Source organism: Malaclemys terrapin, chromosome 9, assembly GCF_027887155.1.
Source record: "Malaclemys terrapin pileata isolate rMalTer1 chromosome 9, rMalTer1.hap1, whole genome shotgun sequence".
NCBI lineage: Eukaryota > Metazoa > Chordata > Testudines > Emydidae > Malaclemys > Malaclemys terrapin.
Window position 1 is genome coordinate 83,581,348 of NC_071513.1, and position 27,589 is coordinate 83,608,936.

The window sequence follows — 27,589 nt, forward strand, 5'->3', positions numbered from 1 at the left end:
ATGACTTGCTCAAAGTCACACAGCGATCTAGTAGCAGTGCTGAGAATATATACATACCCCCGAGGGAATTCTGCACCAAAAAATTAAATATACTGCACCAAAAAAAATTACAAATTCTGTGCACAATATTTTAAAATTCTTCATATTTTAATTGTCAAAATAACACAAACACAATAACAATATAGTCACACCATTTTCAATCATTTTGGTAATTTATTTCAAAATACTTGTCAGCAAATAATTGAAAATGGTGTGATTATACTGTTGTTTGTGTGTTATTTTGACAATTAAAATGTGCAGAACTTTGCAGAGTTTAATTTTTTTTGGTGCAGAATTCCCTCAAGAGTACCAGGGTTCCAGGTTTGAATGTATTTTCGGTATCTCAGGAAAGTGGCCAAATCCATGCCGATAAGTGGGCACCATTTCACTTAATTGAACCCAGTTAGGCTAGGCTGAATTTAACTCAGACTTGATCATGGAAATCGTAACTTTAAAACATAGCTTTAGATTTAAAAGTGCCTTTGTCAGCATCTCTTTACTCTGATAACAAGGGAGTCGATGTGTGATTGCCATTTTGTAATTGTTTCCTGTTCTATTCATGTTCTTATACTGCACTCATCATCATAGGAAGCAGCCCCCTGTACCTGCTATTAATGGTGTATTATGGAGGTACAATAGTCACTCAAAGTTAGAGATGCATTGAGGGTTCTATTGTAAACTTTATTTGGATGATCTGGGCCCCTAACTTTTGATTCGAGTAAGTGATTTGTTTGATCCTTTTATGTATGTAATGCAGATTAGGATTGAAAGAATATTGATTTTTCGCTCCATGGAGTTTTAATCATGAATTTGCTGTCCAGCATGTGCTCTGGCTTCAGGAGCACTCAGAAAGCTTATACCTCAAGATGCTCTTAAACCTGTGTCATGATGGCAAAAGGCCTGATTTTTTGGAGGTGCTGAGCAGCTGTTGCTCCCAACGACTTTAGTGGGAATTCTGGGTGCTCTGCACATTTGAAAATCTGGTCCACTGTGCTTTATTTGATGAGATGTAAAGGCAAGAAAAACTAACTGGCCCACTCATAAAGCACCCCCTCTGCTGCGTGACTAAGACAGTCCTTAATAGTAGCCTTAGAGAACTGCAAAGCTCTTCTAGCCAGAGGAGGGAATGTTACAGTAATCTGTGCACTCTGTGTTCCTGTTGTGATTTGCTGTAAGAGAGGAGTGATTTTAAGAGTTTGTTGTTGGTAGCACCCAGTGGGATGTCTGGGAAGGCAGTCTGTTACAAAAGTAAATTTGCCTATTCAGAGTGGCCTTGCTCTTATCCCCTCTCCTGAAAGCAAATTAATTAGTTATTTAATAGCTGTGACAGAGCAAAGGCGGGTTTACTTATACTAATTTTTTTCAGTGGCAGGCAATCAAGTTCTTGTTTAAAATATTTTTTCTTTGAAAACATGTTGGCTATCAATCCTGAAGGTCACAGTTTTAGTGGATGATGTTCATTAAGGATTAAGTGCTTAAACAAATACCTGGTTCTCTGCTACCAAAACATTATTTGCAAGAAATTGTCTGATGTGCCCCAGCTCCTCAATGGAATGAAAATAATTTTCACAAAAAAAGAAATAAAATTACTTCTGTATCTCTAAAAAATTATTGTTGATGAGAATTGAATGGAGCCATACATTTCCAATGTCTCACTAGGCTGGCAAAATAGGAGTAATAGGCATAAACATAATTAAATAGGTTTCCAAAACACACACGCTCGATGACTAGTTAAGCAGAAAAGATGACAATGGAATCTCATTTTTGTGCATGAATTTTGGTATAGCTTCAAATATTAAAGAAAAAAAGAACAAAGCATCCAGCAAGATTTTTTTTCTTCCAATTCAAGATCTGCAAGTTTTATTCCAGTATCCTCCTTATGAACCATCTTGCTATTTCAAAATATTCTTTCAATCAAGAGAGCTTAAAAATAAAAGCAAGGTGGATGGTTAAGAGTTTGTGCTAGTGGAAAAGACAAGTAAAATTATTTAATGTAGGCACCAACAATCCTTTCTCGCAAGTAGTTTGAGTTTTAGGATATTTTATAAAAGTCCTGATTACATGGAGGAGCCATGTGTATCTGTAATGCCTCATGCTTAGGCCTGACCTCAGTGCAATTGATTCCAGCCCTTCATTTAAGAGATCTTGAACCTCAAGCCTAAACTTCCGGTCTAAATTTTCAAAATGGAGCCCAAAATGGCCTTCAGTGGTGGTGATCCTGGGTTGCACTTAAATTCAAAAAGTGATCGTGGGCGTAAAAAGGTTGGAGACCACAGTGCTACATACATCATTAATGCTATAACAATGCTTCCAGTCCAACCCTGTCCCTTTATGAATGATTATCATTTTTTGTTCTTGTTAACCGTTTGTTTGGCACCTTGTAAGGCATAAGTAAAGACACAATACCTGCCCAGCAAAGCTGACAATCTGAACTGCTACAGTGTTAAAGGTGACTACTTTTGGTTCTGTGTATATAATATTGGAGTTGCTACAAAATTAGAAGTAATTCATAAATGTTTTCCTAGCTTGCAATCAGAAGAGCAACACTGAAAAAGTCCTTTACGCCTGTACTTGTGGGAAGTGCTTTGAAGAACAAAGGAGTGCAACCCCTGCTGGATGCTGTCTTAGACTATCTCCCAAATCCATCTGAAGTCCAGAACTATGCTATTCTCAACCAGGAGTGAGTGCCAGAGGGAAGAGGGTGGGGAGGATAGATTTATTTTATGGGTGTACAAAGTGTTTATAGAATCAGGATTTCAAGCAGGTTCAAAAAAAACAGAGCAGGAAATTTTAACAAAATGCATGAATAATACAATTTGTTAGTCACTTTAAAGAAAGAACATGTATAGTAGTGTGGTGTAGTAGGCTTGTATGATCATTAAAAGGTGATAAATCCCTCCATCAATGGGGCATTCTTTTCACTTGTAGTATAACATTGCTTTACTTCCTCTTAAATATTAAAACTGACATATTTAGTGATCTGGTCAGGTCTTTTTTGTAAGGATAAATTGATATTAACATCTTAGGTTGTATCTAGACTAGGACATAGGCCATGTTTAAAAATGTCAGGGCATGATTTAAAAAGTGTTTGTTCTCTCTTACTATAGATATGCCCTCATAGTTTAAAAACAAACAAAAAAACCCCCATCCAAATCTTCAATGCTAACATATATCCTTTTGTGTATAAATGGTGGTTTGAGTAATCTTCTGTACATATGTGCATATTTTTAGACATCTCTTCATGTAGAAATAAATCTTAGAAGGATGATCGAGTTTCTCTTGCTGTATTTGAGTTGCTCAGATAATGCAGTGATAGGTACAATGTAAAACCTTCATACTTAGAAATTATACTAGTAAATGTCGTTTACCACCCCCCCACACACCTGAGCACCAGTATTTTTCAGTTGACTCCTCACCCCTACTTAACCCCCTGCCCTATCATGACCATCCTTCTGTGTTAGAAAGGTTAGATAAAGTTTCTTATGTGACCCATCAGTGTTACTTCTGAGCTGGTGTGAGCAGTTGCTACTGAGGGTTCTCTGCCCTTCTAGCATCCAGGTTGGAATGTTTTCTTTATAATACTTCCATTCCACAATTGCAAGACCAAACCCAGAGGGTTTGAGGTTAGAGCCCCCGAATTGAATAATAGCATATGGTGCAACAGCCAAGCTAACCCATTCTTGTCCCCTTATTGGTACTGATAAGTTGAATTTTTGACCTGCCAGCTGTAGTTGAGGTTCTCATGTGCTTTCCCTCTCTGTTCTGTTCTCATGAATACTCCCTATGTTGACATTTACAAGTATGCGTCTCTGCTGCATGTGCAGGAAGAGCGTGACTTGTTGAGAGGACACTTGGCCACAAAGGCCATGTCCACACTGCAAAAAAACACCCACAGCAGTGAGTCTTAGAGCCGAGGTCTTGTATTCGTGCTACTGTACTAAAAACAGCTGTATAGATGTTCCCACTCGAGGTGGAGCTCAGGCCCTGAAATCCACAACCCACCTACCCAATCCTATCAGAGCCTGAGTGCGAGCATCTACATGGCTATTTCTAGCACCGTAGTTTTCAGAGCCGTATTAGTCTGTATCCGCAAAAAGAACAGGAGTACTTGTGGCACCTTAGAGACTAACAAATTTATTAGAGCATAAGCTTTCGTGGACTACAGCCCAATTCTTCGGATGCCTATAGAGTGGAATAAATATTGAGGAGATATATATACACACATACAGAGAGCATAAACAGGTGGGAGTTGTCTTACCAACTCTGAGAGGCCAATTAAGTAAGAGGAAAAAAAACTTTTGAAGTGATAATCAAGATAGCCCAGTACCGACAGTTTGATAAGAAGTGTGAGAATACTTACAAGGGGAGATAGATTCAATGTTTGTAATGGCTCAGCCATTCCCAGTCCTTATTCAATCCTGAGTTGATTGTGTCTAGTTTGCATATCAATTCCAGCTCAGCAGTCTCTCATTGGAGTCTGTTTTTGAAGTTTTTCTGTTTTAAGATAGCCACCCGCAGGTCTGACATTGAATGACCAGACAGGTTAAAGTGTTCTCCCACTGGTTTTTGAGTATTATGATTCCTGATGTCAGATTTGTGTCCATTAATTCTTTTGCGTAGAGACTGTCCGGTTTGGCCAATGTACATGGCAGAGGGGCATTGCTGGCACATGATGGCATATATCACATTGGTAGATGTGCAGGTGAACGAGCCCCTGATGGTATGGCTGATGTGATTAGGTCCTATGATGATGTCACTTGAATAGATATGTGGACAGAGTTGGCATCGGGCTTTGTTACAAGGATAGGTTCCTGGATCAGTGGTTTTGTTCGGTGATGTGTGGTTGCTGGTGAGTATTTGCTTTAGGTGGGGGGTTGTCTGTAAGCGAGGACAGGTCTGTCTCCCAAGATCTGTGAGAGTAAAGGATCATCTTTCAGGATAGGTTGTAGATCTCTGATGATGCGCTGGAGAGGTTTTAGTTGGGGACTGAAGGTGACAGCTAGTGGTGTTCTGTTATTTTCTTTGTTGGGCCTGTCTTGTAGGAGGTGATTTCTGGGTACTCATCTGGCGCTGTCAATCTGTTTTTTCACTTCAGCAGGTGGGTATTGTAGTTTTAAGAATGCTTGATAGAGATCTTGTAGGTGCTTGTCTCTATCTGAGGGATTGGAGCAAATGCGGTTATATCTTAGAGCTTGGCTGTAGACAATGGATCGTGTGGTGTGTCCTGGATGGAAGCTGGAGGCATGTAGGTAAGTGTAGCGGTCAGTAGGTTTCTGGTATAGGGTGGTATTTATGTGACCATCGCTTATTAGCACAGTAGTGTCCAGGAAATGGACCGCTTGTGTGGATTGATCTAGGCTGAGGTTGATGGTGGGATGGAAATTATTGAAATCATGGTGAAATTCCTCAAGGGCTTCTTTTCCATGGGTCCAGATGATGAAGATGTCATCAATGTAGCGCAAGTAGAGTAGGGGCGTTAGGGGACGAGAGCTAAGGAAGCGTTGTTCTAAGTCAGCCATAAAAATGTTGGCGTATTGTGGGGCCATGCGGGTACCCATAGCAGTGCCGCTGACTTGAAGGTATATATTGTCCCCAAATGTAAAATAGTTGTGGGTGAGGACAAAGCACCGTAGTGCGAGCCTGGTCTGTAGACCCGGGCTCTGAGACTCTCTGCCACATTTGCTTTTGTTTTTTTCCAGTGTAAAGAGAAATGTTCTGCACTGTCTTTCTTACTATAGAAAATTAGGTCAGTTTAACTACATCAGTCGGAGTGTGAAAAATCCACTCTTCTGGGTGGTGTAGTGAAGCTGACATAAGTCCCCATGTAGACTGCATGAGGTCAATGGAAGAATTCTTCCATCAACCTAGCTACTGCCTCTTAGGGAGGTGGGTTATCTACGCCGATGGGAGAGTCCCTCCCATTGGTGTAGGAAGTGTCTATACTAAAGCGCTAGTGTGGCGCAGCTGTAGCATTTTAAGTGTGGACAAACCTTTGGTCTTCTTTCTTTAACCAATCTTCAAAATACCTGGAAGAAGCAGCAGTGTTATCTCCATCCTACACATGAGGAGACTAGAACTTGGGAGGTTAAGCCAGTTTTACCCAAGGTCACAAAGGGAGTCACTGTTAGAGTTTGGATTTGTACTTGAGACTTTCTGGCTGCCAATTCTGTGCCTGATGCACACCTCTCTCTAATTATACTTGCTTTGAGGATCGGGGTGAAATCCTGGCCCTTTTGAAGTCAACGGGTTTTGCCATTGACTTCAAGAGGGCCAGGATTTCACTCTTGGAATTCTGTCCCTAGTGCTTTAAATATGGCATCTTCCATGAAGAATGAAATATGTGTAATAAAGCGTTGTGCTAGCCACTTCTTCCAGTGGAATTTTAGTGAGATGATGTGAACACTGGTGATAAATATGTCAGTGCTGTGGACCTCTACTTCAGTGATGGCTGTAGTTTGTCTGAAGTTGTCTCTAGAGGGCCTGGTCCTGCAAGGTGCACAGATCCTACTGGGAGGTGCTGAGCAGCACTTTGCAACTCCCAAACAAATTCAATGGGAGTGTAGGGCACTCCAGCACCTAGCAGGATTGAGCACACAGTCAGGAGAAGCTGCCATGTATTGTCTCGTCACTTAAACCCTCTTCCCCCCCCCCCCCCCTCTTTTTTTTAAAGGGATTCTCAGGATAAAACCAAACTTCTGCTGAACTCAGTCAGAGATGACTCTGCGCCTTTTGTAGGTCTGGCTTTCAAACTGGAGGTGGGTTATTAATGTTTTTTTCTTTGAGAGGAATTTCTAGTTCAGCAAGAACAATTGAGGCACAGGGCATTTCCTGGGAGAACTGATGGATTAAGTAAGGTTTATCTGCACTGGGCCATTAATAGCAGCTTGTCATTAATCCCCAGGAAATGTCTTACACAGGGATGGTTATTGGTTTTGTAAATGAAACATACTAGAGTTTTGTTTAAAAGCTTTCTGGTAAATGTGTCTATTTGTGCATGAGACGCATTTGTTACTTCATTATTGTGTTCATGACATGGCTGAGCTAAGGATTTCTAACAGATGGGTTTCCATACATTAGCCAATCCTTGCTTCAATTGTTTCTGAGTTTTTCATTTATCTTTTTCTTGCTGCCAACATCTGATTCCAGCTGATTGACTTAGAGTGTTGAATACAACTTCTGTTAATCACCTTAGACATATACTGTACCCACATTCATTATTTGTGACCTGGTTAGAGAACAGAGCAAACGGAACCAAAGGGATCTGCCATAATTTATATAGCTCAAATCTCTCAAAAGGGGCAGAGGGATAAGAATTCTTCCATTCTGTATGAGGTAGATGTTTAATGCTGTTTCTAATTATTACAGTATGTGGCACCCTGCATAAGGCACCACATGTATTCCGGTTGGCTAGCAAAAGAATTTGACTCTAACATTCAGTATGCACTGAATTCTGGAGACTGATTTTTAAACCAGCTTTTTATTTCATGAGCATAGCTTTGATCTCAAGATGAATTGCCAGGAAAAAGCATTAACAGATGGATGTAGGATGGGGTGAGGTGGTGCAGATATAATTCCTCTTGCCTCAGAATCGGAGTGGTGTATGAACTAGATCAGAGGTGAGCAAACTACGGCTCGCAGGTACATCCGGCCCGCGGGACCGTCCTGCCAGGCCCTTGAGTTCCTGGCCGGGGAGGCTCGCCCTGAGCCCCCTCCCTGCTGTTCACCCTCCCCCGCAGCCTCATCGGGACGTGCCGCCAGCACAGGAGGGGGCTGCACTGCAAGGGAAGGGGAGAGCAGGAAGGGAAGCTCACCTGCAGCCTCAGGGAAGTAGGCGGGCAGTGCGGGTGTCTTGAGCGTGGCGAACGCGGGCAGAGGACTCAGGAGGAGCGTAGCCGCACAGCCGGCCGGAGAGAAGCGGCGCTTTGAAGGGGAAACCGCTGCTTCTCTCTGGCTGCGTGGCTGCCCCTACTCCTCCTGAGTCCTCCGCCCATGTTCGCAGGACCGCATTCTGAGAGGGGCTTTGGGGGGTGGTAGATGGGGGAGGGGGAGTCCAGAGTGGCTGTCAGGGGGCGGGGGTGTGGATAGGGGGCGGGGCAGTCAGGGAGCATGGGGGGTTGGATAGGGGGTAGGGTTCCAAGGGGGGGGTTAGGGGCAGGGGACCCCAGGAGGGAGTGGTCAGGGGACAAGGAGTGGGGGGGTTGGATGGGTCGGGGATCCTGAGGGGGGCAGTCAGGGGGCAGGAAGTGGGACGGGGTGGATAGGGTTAGGGTTTGGGGAGGCACAGCATTCCCTACCCGGCCCTCCATACAGTTTTGGAACCCCGATGTGTCCCTCAGGCCAAAAAGTTTGCCCACCCCTGGACTAGATGATCTCTTGAGGTCCTCAGCCCTAAATGTCTGTGATTTTAATTGTGGGTGAAAACATGGATGGCCTCTAACGTGTACTACTGTACTTTTCCAGAGTTGGTAGATCTTATGAGATAGAAGGCAAAAAATAAGAGACACATGATCAGGAGGTAGGAATAAAATGACAATGAAGCTGATACACTAGGAGGAGAATAGCAAGGACATTGGTTGTTTCTTAGGACAGGCCAAGGGGGTGGTGATGTCCTCTCATTTAGTCCAATTAGAATATGTCTGGAAAAAGGGATAGTGGTGTATTGGTAAATGGCAGGTCCTGGTACATGGTGATGACCATGAAGAGGATGCTGACAACAGCCCACGTGGTGATGCTGCTGCCCATTGAGTTAAGTTTTTCCGCAGAAAATTGTCCAAAACAATTGTTAATTGTTCCAGATAGCTCATTTATCGACATCGCTTCTTAAGGTGATTCTCGTTTATTGCTGTAACAATTTGTAGTTTCAACAGAAGGCTTGAAAACCCATAGTCAGTTTTTAGTCCAGACAAACTCATTTAGCCCATATCTTTGACTCCATTCTGTGCTATCTTTCAGCTCCATTTTTTATACCTGTGTTTGTGACCTTTCTTGCCCCTTTCTTCCATTTTGGCTCAGAAAAACGTCTTATAATCTTAAAAATAGCTGTGTTGTAACATTTGTAGGGTAAGCAGTTATCCTGGCTCCCATAGGCCCATAGAGCTGCCGAGCTCTGGTCTCAGTGCGCCTTTGATGTCTGTGCCTGTTGCCACAGACTGACAAGTAAATCTTTAAATGGAGATCTTACTATCAGAGATCTAGTTAATAATGACTGTTTTCTAATAATTTCTTTATTTTCATAAAATTTTTACATTCTGCTGTGTCTGAATGATTCTAAACATGGGTGAATTTGGAAATTTTAAAATGGTTTCATTCCTGATACACATCACATTTTTTCAAAAGGATTTGATTTTTCCGCCTTTTCTGGGTTGAAAGATGTTACCTTCCTTCTCTGTGGTTGGAACTGTAGCTGAAAAGTTTAGCTTTCCTTTGATTTATCACAAATATTTTCAGAGGGAAATGTTATATTCCTGTGCAAATCTGGAAAAGGGGGTGGGTTTGTGCATATATGAGAGGGAAAATAAGGCTTAAAATGAAAATGTGGTTGCATCTTTAATTATAGAGTAGTGCCAGAGACCTCTGTCATATGAGACATTACCATCTGGATTGCTAGGATGCTGTGGCATACATTTTAGCGGGCAAGCTTTTGGACTGGTGAGTTGGGGAGGTAGGAAACTCATCAGGAGATGCCAAATTCTACCCCAGAGTTGAGAGAAGGTTTGACTGTTTTAGAAATGTAGATGAAATTATTTTTGATGTATAGTTTCAAACTAATAAACCCAAATTAATGGTCCTTTAGCAATAGCCAGAGCAGAGTGCATATAGAATAGCTGTGCTGTTGACTCTCGTGGTGGTTCTAACCTTTATCTCCATTTTTTTAATGCCATTTGCAGGCTGGCCGTTTTGGGCAGCTAACGTACATTCGAGTTTATCAGGGGATGTTGAAGAAAAGTGACTACATTTACAACACCAGGACAGGGAAAAAGGTGCGAGTGCCGAGACTGGTTCGCATGCATGCAGACTCGATGGAGGTAAGTGTAGGAACTAGAAATAGAGGAAAACTTTTGGATGCTGTTATCTGTCCTTGAAGCTTTTTGAAAAGTTGAGGTGCTTGTTCAGCATCTCAAAATAAAGCAACATAGGGCAAAATTCTGCTCTCATTTGACCCATGTTACCTTATTTCCTTTAATAGATTTCCAAAGGTGGAACTGGAAATTAAAATATGCTCCATTGTATTGTTTTCCCCACTGAGTTGGAGGATTCTCCACATATGTCTGTTCTCCGCCCCTGACGCCTTACAACATGGCTCTTGGCCTTCTGGCTGAAGAAGGCTAGATGTCACTTTTTCCTTTTCAACTTCCTTACTCATGTCTATTTTTCCAAGGCTATTTCCTTGCTCCCCCAATGAAATAGCTCTGCTGTGAGGTTTTTACTATAATTCTCAAACTAAAAACTACCTCCCAAAATGCTACAAAAACTACCCCATCCAGAAAACATGTAACTGTGGAAAGCAAGTAGGTTTGCTTCTAGAGTTCTTGCAATCTAAATACTATGGGCAAGTCAAGACTGCGTGAAAGTTAGCAAGTGACATGCTTAGCACCCTTCCTCTTGGGCTAACTAATATTGAAACTGAGACCCTTTATGAATTAGCACTGAAGATCTTCGTGTCAAGTTTGTATCCAGCTGTTTACAGCACATTTTTATCAAAGCTGATGTAGTTGGGGATTGGTCCTGCTCTGAGCAGGGGGTTGGACTAGGTGACCTCCTGAGGTCCCTTCCAACCCTGATAGTCTATGATTCTATGAAAGCTGGAATGTTAAAATAGGTAGTCTCTTAAGCCCCTTTTGCAAATCCCAGCCCTTTTTATCATAGTTCTTACCATTTGAAACCAGATGTAGCTCTGTGTGTATATTAGATATGCTTTGCCATTTCCTTTCAATACCATGTACATACCTAACCTGACTTTGTCTTCTTAGGATGTAGATGAAGTTTATGCAGGAGACATATGTGCATTGTTTGGAATTGATTGTGCTAGTGGGGATACATTCGCTGATAAAACCAGTACTGACATTTCCATGGTAAGTACAACTTTTTTCATGGACCTGATCCATTACACCTTGGGACTTTATCAGGTTTTTATTCTTTCAGTTCTTAAGCCACTTTTTCTTAATTTAAATGCTCTGTTTATTCAGACAAAGGATATCCAACTGAAAATAACTTTTAGAAACATTTCTGATGCCGGTTTAGATTCCTTAAAAATGATACAAACGTAAAATTGTAGTATATATGTAGGCATATATATAAGATATTACACACACACACACAATACCAAATGTCAGCTCTCAGGGGAGGTATAATGTCAGTTGGATATAATAGGTAAAATGTTTTTTGTGTGTATCAATATAAATAGAAAATTTGGAGTTAAAAACATGGAAGCCAAACCATTTAACTAACTAGAAGAGCCACAGTCCAGAAAAAAGATTATTTCACATTCAAGCAACAGTATTAGAAATATTTTTCTTATAATTACTGTATGTATTGGAATATAGTTTTGTCATGGTCTTGAGAGGAACAAACAGAATTTAGTAGGAAAATTGGGAAGGAGCTATAGTGCTTTAAAAATATGTGATAAGGCAAAGCGCTTTAAAGAGAGAGAGCTGTAAAACTAATGCAGATATGTTGGTGGTTTGTCATGTGCAATATATAAAATCATTTATCATCACTCCCATAACTGCATTGGTTGCTGGGGCACCATCATTGATGAGCAATCAACCATTAAATCATTAGCTTAAGGTTTTAAAACCTTTTTGATATACATAAAAGAATTGTAACTAGTCAGTTTCCTTTACTGTGTTTGAAATGATGTTAGATCAGAAGGATTCTTGGTTCTAATACATGTCCACTTGTGGCAATGTTTATCCAGTTTTATAATTCAATAAAAAACATATCCTCCCCGTTACCCGAAATATAAACCTGTACAAATATCACTCACTCATGCTTGCAAAAATAATTGAATACATTGTATATATGAATGTGTCATGCTCACCTCATCCCATTGTCCTTCAGCAGTTATTGCATAAGGTTTGAGCTTGGCAAATGGGCAAGTTCTTATCCCTTTCCTTCCACCTTAGTACTCTTCCTTCCTTCCTTCCTTAGGAGGGTTGGTGATGATCAGGGTAGTATTCTAGTATAGATTTAGATCTCTTTAATGCACACCTTTCATTCCCAATGCCGTAAGACACAAGCCCGAACTACACACAATAAAGGGTGGGTCAAGGACAAAGTGACAAGCTTAAATCAGAATTTTCCTGGCTTTGTGATTGTAAGAACATAACATTATTTTAATTGAACTTTTACCTAGAGATATAAATATCCATTTAAAAAGTTAAAAGTTTAAATGATTAAAATTGTCGTTTAATCAGTTAAATGATTAAAGGGAGGGGAGCTAGGGTGGCTGGGGTTGGCGGGCCGGTGCGGGGCTGCTCTGGCTGGCGGGGCTGGGGGTTAACGGTTAGGGTCAGTTAACTGAGAGACTAATGCTTACCAGTTACCGTTTGGTATTTTGCATCCCTACTTTTACTATGTGAGATGTAAATCTGAACAAGACCATGTTATAAAAATAGTACCTTTGTTTGGAACCCCTGGTCTCTGAGACCAAAGCTTAAGTTTTCTGCTGTGATCGCATTGCCAGCTGTACTGAAACTTGTTTATTTGGCAACTGTTCCTTTTTAACTACTACAGGAATCGATTCACGTCCCTGAACCTGTCATTTCAGTAGCCATGAAGCCTTCCAACAAGGTAAGAGCCTGTCAATCAAATTTATAGCCAATAATACAAAACTTTCAGTCTGAGTTCCCTCCCCTATCATTCTACTCTTGTCATTTTACAGTTTGAGGGAAACCCTCTGTATTTGTCTGTGCTGTGAAAATGAGTGGTGTCTTAAAACATGTTAGCTGATGCATTTATCAGCATGCTACTCATATTGTTTAACGTGAATTAAAATGTGTTAGCTGGCCCTGATTAACTTTAGGGATTTATCTACATTAAGAAAAGGCTATCCGCTAAATCAAGATAAAAGGTGTTAACCTGCATGTTCACTAAGGAAAAGATTGGGGTTAGCTAATGCTTACCTAAGCATGACCTCTTTTCCTACTCTAGGGGTGTTCTTGCTTTGTGGTAAGGCACATGCAGGCACACTTACAAGAGTTTGGAGAATGAACTTGATTATATATATATTGTATATATATCTCCTCAATATATGTTCCATTCTATATGCATCCGAAGAAGTGGGCTGTAGTCCACGAAAGCTTATGCTCTAATAAATTTGTTAGTCTCTAAGGTGCCACAAGTACTCCTGTTTTTCTTTTTCTTGATTATAAGCTTATGGATCTGTTTGGGAGGCAAATCCATGTACCTCTTATTGGGAGGGAACGGTGCTAACTAGCTAGGATGAATTTTTCAGACCTTTCCATCATCTGCTGTTCATAGAATGTTGAATAAAGTGGTTAATTTATTTTGCATGTGTGTATATATATATATATATATATATTTTTTTTTTTTTTTAAGAATGACCTAGATAAATTTTCAAAAGGCCTGAACCGGTTTACAAGAGAAGATCCTACCTTTAGAGTCCACTTTGACAATGAGAGCAAAGAGACAATCGTTTCTGGAATGGGAGAACTGCACTTGGAAATCTATGCTCAGGTGATTATAAAAACTGAATTTGAGACCTCTGCAGTCGAGTCTTGGCTGGGGAAAGTATTGCTCTTTACTTTGTGCCCTAGAATATTGTGTAGTATTGCTGTGCGCTTTAAAAACATCTGCCACAATCTTTCTTGTAGGTGGGCTAAGTGATCACAAAATACAGGCCCTGATTCTGCAGTTGTGAATCACTATGCTTGTGTGGTGCCAATGGGTAGAGTTTGGGTGGAAAGCTGTTTTGAGATTTCAAAGATTTCCCACTGCACATTGGGATGAAACTGATCTTTTGACATGTGTTGCCAAAAAAAAAGTCAGCAGCCAATAGACTGGTAGTTGGGGCAGTCACCTGGGATGACTTGGACATAAATCCAAGTTCATGGTGTGAATTAGGCAGAGCAGAGATTTGAACCAAGGTCTTCCACATTCTGGGTCTGAGTCCCAGTCACACCCATCCTGGATTTGAGAAGCCTTGATGAAAGTATCGTCAAAACTGACCTTTTCCTGTGAAAACATCCATTTTGATGAATCGGTAATTTCCAATGAAAAACCATTTAATCGAAAAATTCCTGACAAGCTGTACTACCAGTGCTCTGCAAAAGTGCAAATTCCACTTGTTTAGATCCAATGGAGAGTTGGGGCCATAGTTCATAATGGATTTTTGGATCTCCAGAATGAAAAGCACTAAAATATTAATGTAAATAATTATTGGCTGCTTAAGGTGGTGGTTTAATAAATATCTAGATATAGATATTTGTACATCTTAGTCATCTTTCCTGGGCATTAATAGTTTTAGTTGAAGGCTTTCTATCATCTTAAAAATCAGACTTTGGTCTGAAATTTTTTTACCTATTAGTACAAACACCACCTAAGATTACTATAATTAAAATGTCAGAAGAGCACTTTCTTCCCTGTTTTCTCATTTTGTACATTTGACAGCTTTTGTTTACAGTGAATGTCACCATAGTCAGTTCCCCTGTTTAGCAACCCAAAGGAGAAAAAGCTCTAAAAATTATAAAGGAAAATGGGTTGTAAAACTAATTGGCAGGGAGATCTGGAGTCTGTATGAGGTTATTCCCTTAAAACTAATTTTGACTTTATAAAATTTATGGTATTTCAAGATGAAAGTGTTCCTTTAACAATTTTATATAACACTAAATGGAGCTGGCATTTTATAGAACATAGAAAATCTTGTACAGCTTAAATCTGAATAAGAATTTTGATGTTACCTGTATTGTGGAACACTTCCAGTTCAGAAGTTTCTGCTCCTAAACAGGGATTATATCAGAATGACAGTGACACGCAGTTTTTTGGGGGGGTTTTCAAACTACTTCAGTGACTGTGATCAAAGACATTGTCACTGACAGGAACAGTCCTGGATTTTTTCTGCTTTCTCCGCAGCGAATGGAAAGAGAATATGCTTGTCTTTGTACCATGGGAAAGCCTAAAGTTGCCTTTAGAGAGAGCATAACAAAACCTGTACTGTAAGTATTCTTCTTATCCAGCATAATACACCAAATTAGCCAAGCACTGAGACATTTTATTATATCTTCATCACAACATTTACACTACAGAAAAGAAATACATAACATTTATTTTGATTTGTTTGGGCATGAAGTAAAATACACATGGAAGGAATAGAGGGTTTCACTGAGTGGGTAAGGATATTGTTCATCACTTAGTCTGTCTATACACCTGTCTGCTTATATGACTTCTCCATCACCATAGCTTCTGAGATTCTATTATTGCCATACTGGATATACTTCTAGTCCTGCTCTGCATGTTTTGGCTGACAGCTGTTCTTTATTACTTTAACTCCATGCTGTGGATGCCAAAGAACTTGCATTTGCCAAGGAATAATTTCCTGTGGATAAAAAATACATAATGTACTGGAGAAGACTGGAAATTTTCTTAGACCAATACTGAACTAGAATACCAATTGCTGTTTAAGAAACAAAAACAAGTGCAGGACTGCAAAAGAAACAAAAACTGTGCTTTGTACTGCAGTTAGTTGGCTAATTCCTTTCAGGACCTTCCCTCCCTACAGATGACTAAAGTATGGTATGTGTTGTTCACAAGATGCAAATATTAATGAAGATAAAGTGGGTGTCTGAATGGTAATATTTGTAATGGGAGGGGAATCTCGTGTTATCTGTGAATGATTTTACACTAAACAGTATCTAAAGCTTTGAGTCTAAAACTTTTTCCTTAAATGCAAATTATTTTCTTTGTAAAAAAGATTTACCTGAGACACTGTACTGTGTAGTAAGATGGTGCCAGGTGTAAGATAGTGCCATTTTGGAAATCTAAGGTGATGCTGCCAGTGCCATGCCCAGTGTGGAGGGCAGCTCCATGGCCTGATCCAACAGCTCTTTGTGGACCTTGCCCTCATGCTGGTTGGGCACACTACTTTCATTCCTCCAGGCTATGGAGGACTTAACCCCTCCCACATGTCTCTGGTCATCTTGGGTACGTCCAGACTACCCGCCATATCGGCGGGTAGCGATCAATTTATCGGGGATCGATATATCGCGTCTCGTTAAGACGCTATATATTGATCCCTGAACGCGCTCCCCATCGACTCCGGAACTCCACCGGAGCGAGCGGCGGTAGCGGAGTCGACGGGGGAGCCGTGGCCATCGATCCTGCGCCGTGAGGACGGGAGGTAAGTCGGAATAAGATATGTTGACTTCAGCTATGGTATTCCCGTAGCTGAAGTTGCGTATCTTACATCGAGACCACCACCACCCCACCCCACCCCAAGTGTAGACCAGGCCCTTCTGTGCCCAAATTGCTCCAACACATGAGCATTTTGGTCCCTGTGAGGGTGTTTAAGCAGATTCAGATGTTTTTTGGCTCCTCTTCTTGTCCCCTTCAGACATGGCCAGAAAGGAGAATGGGTTCACCCTAGCAATAATTTCCCCTTGATGGAGAGGTCTGAGAGCAGCTGCTCAAAGAACCTCCTCCATCTCACAGGAACGGCCCAGGAATTTCACCCTTTTCTCTTTAGTTTTTGTAGTCAATTAGAATTATAACCAAAGAATTTAAGATCCCTGAAGCTCTGACATAAGCGGAGACCCTTGGTCTGCTACCTGCATACAAATGAAGGCAGAGTACTCTGGAGAATGCAAGGTGGAAGGGGTCGTCTAGCCCTGTTATGCAGCCAATCTACTGGTCCAAGCATCAGGGTGAAGGGGGAACACGTCACTGTCAGTCTGTCTAACGTGGTGGGTTCTAGAAAGACAATTCATAGGTGGTAATCTAATTTTCCCTTTTGCTTGACAATAAAACTTTTACCTGTGAAACAATATCATGAAGTAGGACCGTGTAGTCAAATTCCAAGTAATCATCGTTTCTTTTCTGGAACCAACATAAAGACAAGACAATAAGGACTGATATTTAAGTTACCTTTTCATTAATAAAAACAGTCATTTAGTTGTACTTGGCAGCAATAAAATGTCCAAAATGTTACAAAAGAGTAATGAATAAAACAGATGAAATTTAGTTTTGCTCTATGCTGCACTTCATTTAACCACAAAATAACATCTGAAAGACAGAACACAAAGTTTAACTCCACACTGATTGCTCAAACAGCTCTGTTTATAAAGTCAGGCATGACTAATGTAATGTTCTCTTTCAAGGGAAATACTGGGTTTATTTTCCAAAACAACTTAACTTTTTTAGTGTTGACTCATTTTCCATTTACTTATGTTACTATAGAGACTCTTTGCTTTGGTTGTGTGTTTAGATTTTTGTGACTGTGAATAATTTAGGGTTTGGGCAAAGAAGCCGAGTAGAGCAATTGGTCATTTAAGAAAATCCAAAGTTACATGGGAATTGTAAACAGCAGAAACTAGTACATATTTTAGGGAAAGCAAATCTTGCTACAAAAATACCTGATTTGGGAAACTAGCAGCAGCAATCAGTTGGATTAGTCCTCCAACCACTGAAACTGCTGTTCATAATATAATCTTGGATGGGAGAACACTGCCAGATGGAATCCCATAGAAGTTAGTTCTGTTTCTGTTGATACTAAACACTATTACTATACATCTTGTTTCAAGCGTAGCAAATGTTTGCATGTGCCATTGTCCAGTCAGTTGGGGCAATTAATCATTATGTCCATAATATATGAATATTTCAAGGCCAGATCTAATCTGAAAGGTGTTGGAATTCAGAGAAATTGTATCCTTTTGCATAAATGTTGGGTATAGGTGTTTGAACTTTACCATGCAGAGATATGAAAAAATTGTTCCCTTGGGTGAAGAGGTTAGAGCAGGGATGGGCAAACTTTTTGGCCCAAGGGCCACATCTGGGTAGGGAAATTGTATGGCGGGCCATGAATATTCACGAAATTCGGGGTTGGGGTGCGGGAGCAGGTGAGGGCTCTGGGCTGAGGCTGGGGATGAGGGGTTGGGGATATAGGACGGTTCTCCAGGCTGGGACCAAGGGGTTTGGAGGGCAGGAGGGGGATCAGAGCTGGGGCAGGGGGTTGGGGCGTGGGAGGGGGCCAGGCTCTGGGCGGCGCTTACCTCAAGCAGCTTCCAGAAGCAGCAACATGTCCCCCCCCTCCAGCTCCTATGTGGAGGCACAGCCAGGCAGCTCTGCATGCTGCCCTGTCCGCAGGCGCCGCCCCGTAGCTTCCATTGGCCATGGTTCCTGGCCAATGGGAGCTATGGGGACTGAGCGTGGGACGGGGGCAGTGTGCGGCGTCCCCTGGCTGCCCCTACGTATAGGAGCTGGAGTGGGGACATGCTGCTGCTGCTTCTGGGAGCCGCACAGAGCGGGGCAAGCCCCCGACCTAGGCAGGAGCTTGAGGGCCAAATTAAAACATCTGGAGGGCTGGATGCAGCCCTTGGGCCATAGTTTGCCCGCCCCTGGGTTAGAGGAAACAGGGGGATGTAGCTTCCCAACTCCAGGGATCTGTGAGAAAGGGAACTCCCTCATTGCTGTTCCTATGGCCTGTCATCAGCCTCTAAACCCCATCCCTACAGCACATGCATTCCTGCAGGTTTCCAAGGAAGAGGGAAATGATACTTTGGTGTTGGCATTCCACACACTCAATAAGGATCTCCTCTTCTTGCAAGAAGACAATAGGGCCCCAGTCTCTCTTACTCCTTCTGTACAGATGTGTTTTTGCACCTAAGAACGGTGAATAGAGTGGGATTTTTCAAAAAGTGCCTAAATGAGTTAGGAGCGCAAATCCCACTGATTTCAAGATCTCAAGTCTGTAAGGTATGCTAACAAGGAAAATAACTTTGAAATGAAATTATGTTAATAGGGTGAGACATGCCAGGCACTGCAGGAAGTTTCACCATGGTAACATGTTATAAGAGATGGGTGTGGACAGCAGAATACACAAAAACAGACTAAAATCTAAGGATAAGTGAAACCTCATAATTCCAATTACCAATAATTTATCTTAGCTTTGTATGAAAGGAACACAGCACAGATCTGAAATTTAATCTAATTTAAGTGTTATATGGTGTCTGCTTTTCCCTGTTCTAAAATTTATCTGTTGCAGACAGTTGTGTTAAAATCCACACATGATCCACTCCTGCTCCAAAGCAGCCACCAGAGGGAGAAAAGCTAATTAACAAATTCTGTTCCCAGAATGATATGAACACCACTGAAGTGATGATGCTCAGATGATGAGTCTTTATCCCCATTCTGTGACAGTTTTTCATTCCCAAAGTGAGTTTGTGACTCTGTGTTCCTTTCACACGCACAACCTCAGCTGAGTTAATTGCACATATTGAATGTCCGAAACTGGGCTTTGAAAATATATGATGGCCCTTTAGTTGTTTAGATTACAACAGCATGATCCTAAATGATGTGTCAGTTGTGGTTACTCTGAATGTCAGGTCCTATTCTGTGTTTCAGTGTCCAGGATTAATATGTTTGAATTGTAAATTGTCTCACTGTAATTGCAAAAGAAAATCCATATTTCTTCTCAGCAAGTAGATAATAGAAGTAGGGAGTCTTCACTTACCTAAACACCATCTATGGTTTTCCTAAAGAAACTTATACTCAGACAAGTTGAAGTCTCTTTCTGGTAAGAAACCCACAGGGTCTTTTGGCTGTGGCAGATGGGTTACTTTTGACTAATTTGAAAAGCTATAATTTGTTTGGCAGCTACAGGCCATGTACTCCTGAATGGTTTAGGGCACATCAAGATCAATTCAGTAAGAAGAAATTTTCAATGGACAATCAGACAGAGTAATAAAGATAAAACATGAAATAATGTTTACATGTTTTGGCCCTTCCCTTAGGGACCATCACCTTGCTTTTCATGCATTTTATTTTCTTGTCAAACTTAATCAGTGATCACTATACCATATAATTCTGTGAACATTAACTAGCTAATAATGTACTGCTTTAGCCAGCTGGATGGCTGCTTCTGCAGCAGAAGTAATTATTATATGAATCATATTAATAATGGCCCTCTTTCAGTTTTAAGAGAGAAGAATTCAGAGGGCATTTCCCAACTACAGGTATATAACTCTTTCAAGGTATGAGCTGCTTCAGTATTCTTTTAAGACACGTGCTTTAGTGAAATGAAACATACAGAAATTAATAAAAGCAAATATAGCAAGAGCAAGGTTAAAAAAGGTAATATTTGGTGATATGAAATTAAGAATTAAACAGAGACTTGATCCTATCTTTGAATATCCTTTTAGGTAAATTAACAATTGTTGAAGACTGGAGTGTTACAAACTAGTACAAACATAGATGGATTTTGATCTTATTGGAGTTGAGATGCAGCCCATTGCTATTTGGCCAAACTCAGATAGCATAGAGATGTCAAACAATATTACTGTGACTGATTGTGAGACTGTAGTGTAGACTAAAAGATAAAGGAAAGTATTTTGATATTGTGCAGATGTAAGACTACTGTAAATTGGACTTAGAGAATATAAATGAAGGAAAGAAAAGTAATAGAAAACCCAATCAAATGAAGTGATTAGACCAGAAAAAATGTCAAAAGACTTGTAACTAATAAACTTGCAATACTGTTGTCACCGAGAAACTGTATGAGAAATGGAGCAAAATTAAATTAATGAAGACAAGACCTAGGAGAACACTCCAATCATCAAGTAGGCGCATTGTTTTGCTACAGCAGAAAAAATATTTAATTGGTTAAAAGTGTAACAGACAAAAATTCATAGGAATGGTTTAAAATAGAAATCTTTGTAATTACTTTTGCTTTGACTCAATCCTAGAGGTATGCTTTTCACATGAGGGGTATGGATTACAGGTGTAGGTTGGCCTGTGCCATAAAGCAGCTCTATTTTCTGCCCGGAGCATGTCCTTTGACATACTAACTGTTTGGGAGGGACTAGGACTCCTTTATAGATGCACTCTTTGATAGTGATATCTAATTGCATCCATTGTATGAGTGCTCCTGTAACATGGTCTATAAAACATGCAATCACATGAACATGCATGAATTCAGAAATGGGGACACTGAATATTAAATTCCAGAAACACCTTGTACTAATACCATGATTGTGGAGTAAATACCTAGTGAGAGCAAGCTATCCTGTTATGTTCAGTGTCCTGAATTTTTTTTTAGTATTGATATATAAATGCATATCAACTTTGAGGTGCAAAGGATAGAGAGAATAAGGAATAGGTCAGTCAGTATGTACATATTTCAAACATATTTTATACCCTAATCAGGGTAGGACATTGCCTACACCATTTTGTGAATGGTGAGCAAAGAACCCATTTGAAATCTTGATATTGTCCAAATCTCAGTCGGATTCACAGAATCTGTTCCATTGTAGACCTTAAATCTAAATGTATATGTTTCTACTTATCCTTCAGCAATCTATAGTTTTAACAATGGAGTATCCTTACATAGCAGCTTCTCTGAATTTATTCCTAATTATTATCATCCCAGTGCATTGATTAGGTGCATTACTTACCACCTGCTTGACATCTCTGATTTGAATCAAATTGTACAATGTATTTTCAGTGGAGTTCTGCCATATTATATAACCACAGGCCACCCGGGCTAGATTGCTGATGGGCTCCATTTCTGGGGACATGTTGCCATAATTGTCTGAGAACCAAAGCAAATAATCTGTATTAAATGTGTGAAAATCTGAAATTGAAACTCATTCAATCTCACCCTAGTAGGTAGGATACTGGACTAGGAATCAGGAGACCTGGGTTCTATTCCTGGCTCTACTGCAGACCTGCTGTGTGACCTTGGGAAAAGGTCTGTTTCTCCTTCTATCCTTTGTTTGGCTTTTCTATTTAGATGGTAAACTGTTCAGAACAGGGATTATCTATTACAGTGTTTAAGTACAGAGCCTTGCACAATGAGGGCCCGGTCTCAGTTGGAGCCTCCAGTAGCTATTATAATGCTAACAGTGATGAGCCGTAAGTTTTTAAAGCAAAGCAATTAGCCTAATAAGTATTCAGGGAAAGAGCAATTAAAAAAAAAAAATTGAGTCAATCTCAGCACATTCAAAACTAATGAATGCTCACTGCTGCTATGCTTGACACTAACGTTTGAATGAAGAAGGTGAAGGTTTCTGCCAAAATCCCTTCCCTCATCTTCATACCTGGAATATTTTGTGCAACCAACGGTTCTTGAAGGCTCTTGATTCTGTTGTAAAATTCGTTATCTGCTTCATCTGTGTTCTTCCCAAATTCTCCTTCCACTGTAAAATGCACTTGTGGCGCAGTACGTTGGTTGCTCAGAAGATAAAGAATTTCAGCAGTGCAGTTAATGGCATTGTCCTGTTACAGAAATAGTTACATGGATTTAATCCATTTTAATAAAGTAAAATAGACAGTTAATACGTAGAAAACTCCACAATGCATCTATTTTACTGTTTATGTATTAGCCATTTTTTCTGCAAGTCTGATGTGTGAGAGTATGTGCAGACTATTTCATTAAGATTAAAGCAGGGTCAAAATCTTAATTACCCTTAAAATATATTCACAAACTTTCTGTGTAGTTTATATAGAACATGTCAAAGCTATATATTTAGTGATGGTGTTTTTCCCTTTTATATCAATTTGACACAGTATTCTGCTTGTTATTTAGCTAGAGAAATATATTCAAATTAGGTCTGCAAATTGAAGATATGATCTAACTCACAGGGGATGACACTAAGACATCCTTGTTTTTAATATGCTAATTGCCTCTCTCAACAAATTGCCATACCATGGTATTATACAGCAAAAAGTGACTTTTCAGGGCTTTCATGGTGCCAAAACTGGCTGTTTCTTCTTTTGGTTAAATCCAGCCCTATGGCCTGATTAGCAATGAAGGGAGCTCTGAAATTTGTGTATTGTGCTCCAATTTTACAACCAGATAACTTTCAAATAATTATTTACTGGTACAGTCTACAAGCCCCAACAGAGAGCAGGGCTCCATTATGCTATGTGCTGTCTACATGTATAATTAAAAGATGATTCTTGCCCTAAAGAATTCACAATTTAAGTATATAAAGCAGTACTCGCCTTGTGGAGGATATCTTCCAGTGAAAATTTAAGGTGGTATTTATGCCCAACATCAGCAATGTCCTAAAGTGAGGAAATATTTTTAAAAAGTTAAACTGTTTTGTTTTTAATCCTCCTCATTGCTGTACCTGATGGAGATTGTTCAAGTTATTCCTGTGAAGTATGACAATGCACAGTGCCACTCTGTACAGTACATATTTAACTCTTTACTTATCTTTTGTGTACATGTGACCAGACTTAGTTTAGTCATTTAATACACAGCACCAACGTTCCTGATGTCACATCTGGTTAGTTATCCATGGTCCAGTTTATTTAAAGTCCAATCGGGTGAAATACATCCAGTGCAGAGGGAACATGCAGAGTCCGATCTGCCACATAAATCCCATCCTTACTGCTCCTAAGCACAAATTATTAAAATAATAGTAGCCTTGTGTGGGTCATGTGCATTGGGTGACTTTCACCCTCCAGGAATTAAAAACTATATATGGTCTTAAAGTATTTGAGCTGTAAAATGAAAACTTTACAGAATATCATAGACTAATCCTCAAGACTAAGCTAACAGTGTTCTGGAACATAGTACAGTCTCAAATCAAGGGCAGCGTTTTGCTGAGAGAGTCCCAGCTGTTCTGATAGTAACCATGACAATATCTTTCCAGCGTTCTTGGTGGAAAGGTGGTAACTGATTCCTTGGCCAATAGAGACAGAGCCCAAAATCCCATCGGTACAGTAGGAGCTGCAGTGTTGGCGGGCACAGTTACTACACAGTAGTCCTTTCCCTCTCCTCAACTCTGTTACACATGTTTCATACTAGCATTGTAGATGGAATCAAGCTATGTTTCTGAACTGTGCTACCTCGGGCACCAGCAAAGCTGGTGCACACGTTGGAACATAGTTCATTCATACCTACACTGTTTTAATCACATTGTAACCAGGTATCTCAACACAATAGATTGTATAGTACACGAAGTGTTGAACTGGAGAACAGTCTTTGCAAGAAGTTACCAGGTTATTTATGCTTTCTCTGCTGCTTTGATCTGATATAAAAGGACGTTGTCTGAGGAGAGGGCGGTGCAGATGTAATAACAGCTTTATCTCCAAACTTCAGAACTACAAAAAAGAAAATGGGCACAAGCTAATTATTAGTCTTCAGACTGTGCCAGAAATGGGAGCAAGGCCACTTAAGACATCTTTGAGCAACTGGTTCATGGGACATTTGAGTAGATCTGTCCCAGCTATTATCTGTAAGAACAATGAAGAAAAAGCTCAAAGCTGTGACAAACAGGTTTATTAATACTTTGCATTTATATTGTGGTCCATTTTCAGAATGCACAAATGGTGACTAATCCTCACTACACTCTTGTGGAGAATTGGTTCAGTGCTAGTCAAGTCACTTGTCCAAGGCAACATCGTTATCAAGTAAGAGTCAGGATTAGAATTTGGGAGCTCCTGGCTTCCTGACATGTTTAATCCAGTAGACAATTCAGCCTACTTATCAAATAGATGTTTGTGGATAAAGCAGCAGTTTTGGTTATTGATATATAAGTAAGTTACTAAAGGCACAGTCTCAAACCTGACTTTCATCCATGCATAGTAGTCTCCTAAAGAGGAGAGTTGAATTGAGAATAAGAGAAAGTATGGCAAGTTAGGGGTTAATGCAATTCAATCTGGAAAGAATCCAAGGTTCTGTTACTTGTGGAGCCAGACCTGGAATAACTATCAACAGTGATCCTTTCTGGATTGAGGAGAGCTACAGAATTCCTGTATGGAAGGAAGAAAGTCTTGAACAATGACTTAAGCATCTGTGGGCATTTATCAGTGCTTTATGGTGACAGGTAGAATGGATAGGGGATCTGATCTCAGTGGAGGGGAGAAAGGATTTTAATCTTCCCTGACACAGGGAAAGATCAATTCTAGGAGGTAAATCAGATCTTTAGAGAGAGGTGTAAAAGCAGTTTTGTTCTTTCCTGCTAAGTGATGAACAAGAAATCCCACTTTAACAGTTATAACCTCCTTTTCCTTCCTCTCTTCAAAAGTAAATACTGATTGGCCCAATACAGCACCACCTCACTAATACAAATCTTTTTACAATTCCCATGAATATGTAGTCCCACCAAACATCTCAGCAAAAACTATAGCAGAGCGGTTAGTAGTAAGGGTTTATATTTTCTTACTAAATCATCAATTTTTTAATATGCCAAGTATTATGAGCACATAACATTAAAGTGCAATTGTCAAATAAGTACACATTGTTAGTTGTATACTTAGGATTTTTAGTCCTTTTGTTCATCAGAACCTAAACAAATGTACACAAAACTCCCAGTGGGCTTCCTAGTCATTGAAAACAGCAAAGTTCTAATGTAGGCATCTTACATGCGCATATACACTGAGTGGATGGACTTTTAGGCTTTGGTCCTGCAGACATGTACATACATGAGTAACTTTACACATGTGAGTAGTCAAGCATGTGCATAAGTCTTTGTAGAATCTAAGCATTCAAGTGTTCACAGTATATCTTCTGTTTCTCTTTTAATGTGAAGTTATGTGCTTTGTTTCTGATGTATGAAGGAGTGAGCAGGGGGAATTTTAAAACACAAAGACCACATCACAAATTCTGGGAACCATTTAAGAGCAGAATTAATTTGTAACATATTTATTATCGGAAATACCTCACTGAAATCCATGAGATTTTAAATTATAAATTTGGCATTCTTTTTATTTGTCTTGTGGTGGCGGGGATGGTTTATGTTTCCAGGCTTTTATTTGCAACTATGAGAGCTATGTTATTTGTTTAATGAAAGCTGAGAACTGTATGACTCCAGGAACTGGGGCTTTAGGCAAAACACCAAATACAGCAATACTCAGGATAAAATCAGGAGCCTGGGTAACACTGTAGTTTTACCTGTGTGGACACTTTTTTTTAAGCCATAGCAGAGAACCATAATTTAGCCTAAATCTTCCTGGGTTAAAACTTGATCTTGTGTGGGAACAATATTTTAACATTAGAAGATTAAGTCTATGTGACTTAAAGATATATTTTAATGTCCTGACACACAAGACTAAAGGAGACTATAATATGACTATTTTGTAGCCTACCTGGGGGCCTTAATATTGGCTGGCTGGTAAATACTCAGTTCCAGCACTGCAAAGGAAGATCTCTGGTATGAGTGTGACGCTGCTATGAGACTCCCCCGGGGCTGGGAAACAGGACTCTATCTGCCCGGGCTCTGTACTCTGCGCTCTTCTAAATCAGCACTGAGCGGCGGAATAGGGAGTGGCTCTGGAGCAATCACTTCCTTACACCACAGCCAGCACGGAAAGTAGCATATTTCTGCCCTATATGCCTTCAATGCGCTGGGTTGTGTCCAGCTTTCCAGACCCAGGCTAATTCGTTCTAGTGCATGTGCCGGGGTGTTTCTGGCCAGTCCCTCTTCGCAGTGTTTTCCCCTCCGCACACACTCACCTCCCTGCTGGCTTTGGTCACCTTCTGCACCATAAAGATCTTACTGGGGCTGCCATGCTGGTAGTTGATGTAGTTCACAGCTACGGCGGCTGCTCTCGTAGCTGGGTAGTGGGACGGGGGGATCTCCATGGAGCAGGGCGCTTTACTTGCTAGCACAAGTGGGAAGGGCGAGGCCGGAGCAAGGGAGTGTACGATCCCTTCAGCTTCCGCGAAAGCAGGAAGCAGCCGCTACAGCCTCCGTGCCCAGCGGCGCGGCTGATGCGTGTGCACCACGGGGCACTGCGGGTCACCTGTTAGTCGCCTTGTTTCGGTGGAACAGGAACAGCTGTGTTTTACTTTAGCTTTTGCGGAGGAGGCGTGAGAAGCCGCAGCAGCTGGGACAAGCTAATGCGGGAGGCTGGAAGGTGTGTGTGTGTGTGTGTGTGTGTAAGACACTATACATCACAATCCTCCTTTGCAAATACTGCCACTAAAATGAACCCTGCCAGTGGGGGCTTCTAGTAGCGGGACTAGGCAGGTCTGTGATCAGCCCTGTCCCAGCTTCCCCGTTAGTGCCTGATTCATAAATCCAGTCTCTGCTGTTACATTCTTTGTCAATAATACATTTTATTATGCAGCTTCACTTTTGGAACTTATTCTGCCACTAGAAGCCCCAGCAGTGCATCCTTGTTAGCATGAAGGACTACCTGGATCATCCATGCTTAAATTGCTAACGCTTTATGAAAAATTTGAATTTCTGTTTTGCAAAAATGTTGTCTATATTTTCCTTCATTCTCTGTTAAAAGTGTCATTTGCATGACAACTTTCTAACAAGTTAATCCTGTCAAGGTTTTATTTACCTAGCTGAACATCTCAGACATTTTTTGACATCCCAGTTTTTGCATCCACAAATTGATGTCACAGTTGAGGATTATG

The 27,589-nt window shown here is 40.6% G+C and overlaps 2 protein-coding genes across 2 annotated transcripts in view; one reads left to right on the forward strand and one right to left on the reverse strand.

The window, feature by feature from the left end:
* The window catches only part of GFM1 (G elongation factor mitochondrial 1), a 48,275-nt gene that overhangs the window by 9,334 nt on the left and 11,352 nt on the right, over positions 1-27,589 (forward strand). Inside the window, exons 7-13 of the mRNA XM_054038865.1 lie at positions 2,565-2,719; positions 6,710-6,794; positions 9,927-10,064; positions 11,010-11,111; positions 12,775-12,831; positions 13,600-13,737; positions 15,133-15,215. Coding sequence (XP_053894840.1) covers positions 2,565-2,719; positions 6,710-6,794; positions 9,927-10,064; positions 11,010-11,111; positions 12,775-12,831; positions 13,600-13,737; positions 15,133-15,215 — 758 coding nt within the window. The remainder of the gene's footprint in view (positions 1-2,564; positions 2,720-6,709; positions 6,795-9,926; positions 10,065-11,009; positions 11,112-12,774; positions 12,832-13,599; positions 13,738-15,132; positions 15,216-27,589) is intronic.
* Positions 15,251-27,055, reverse strand: LXN (latexin). The gene is made up of 6 exons (XM_054038867.1): positions 26,675-27,055; positions 23,215-23,277; positions 22,308-22,485; positions 21,663-21,799; positions 17,029-17,091; positions 15,251-15,595 (listed from the first exon to the last, which is right to left on the reverse strand). The coding sequence occupies exons 1-6, from the start codon at positions 26,801-26,803 to the stop codon at positions 15,497-15,499; spliced, it is 669 nt and encodes a 222-aa protein (XP_053894842.1). The 5' UTR covers positions 26,804-27,055; the 3' UTR covers positions 15,251-15,496.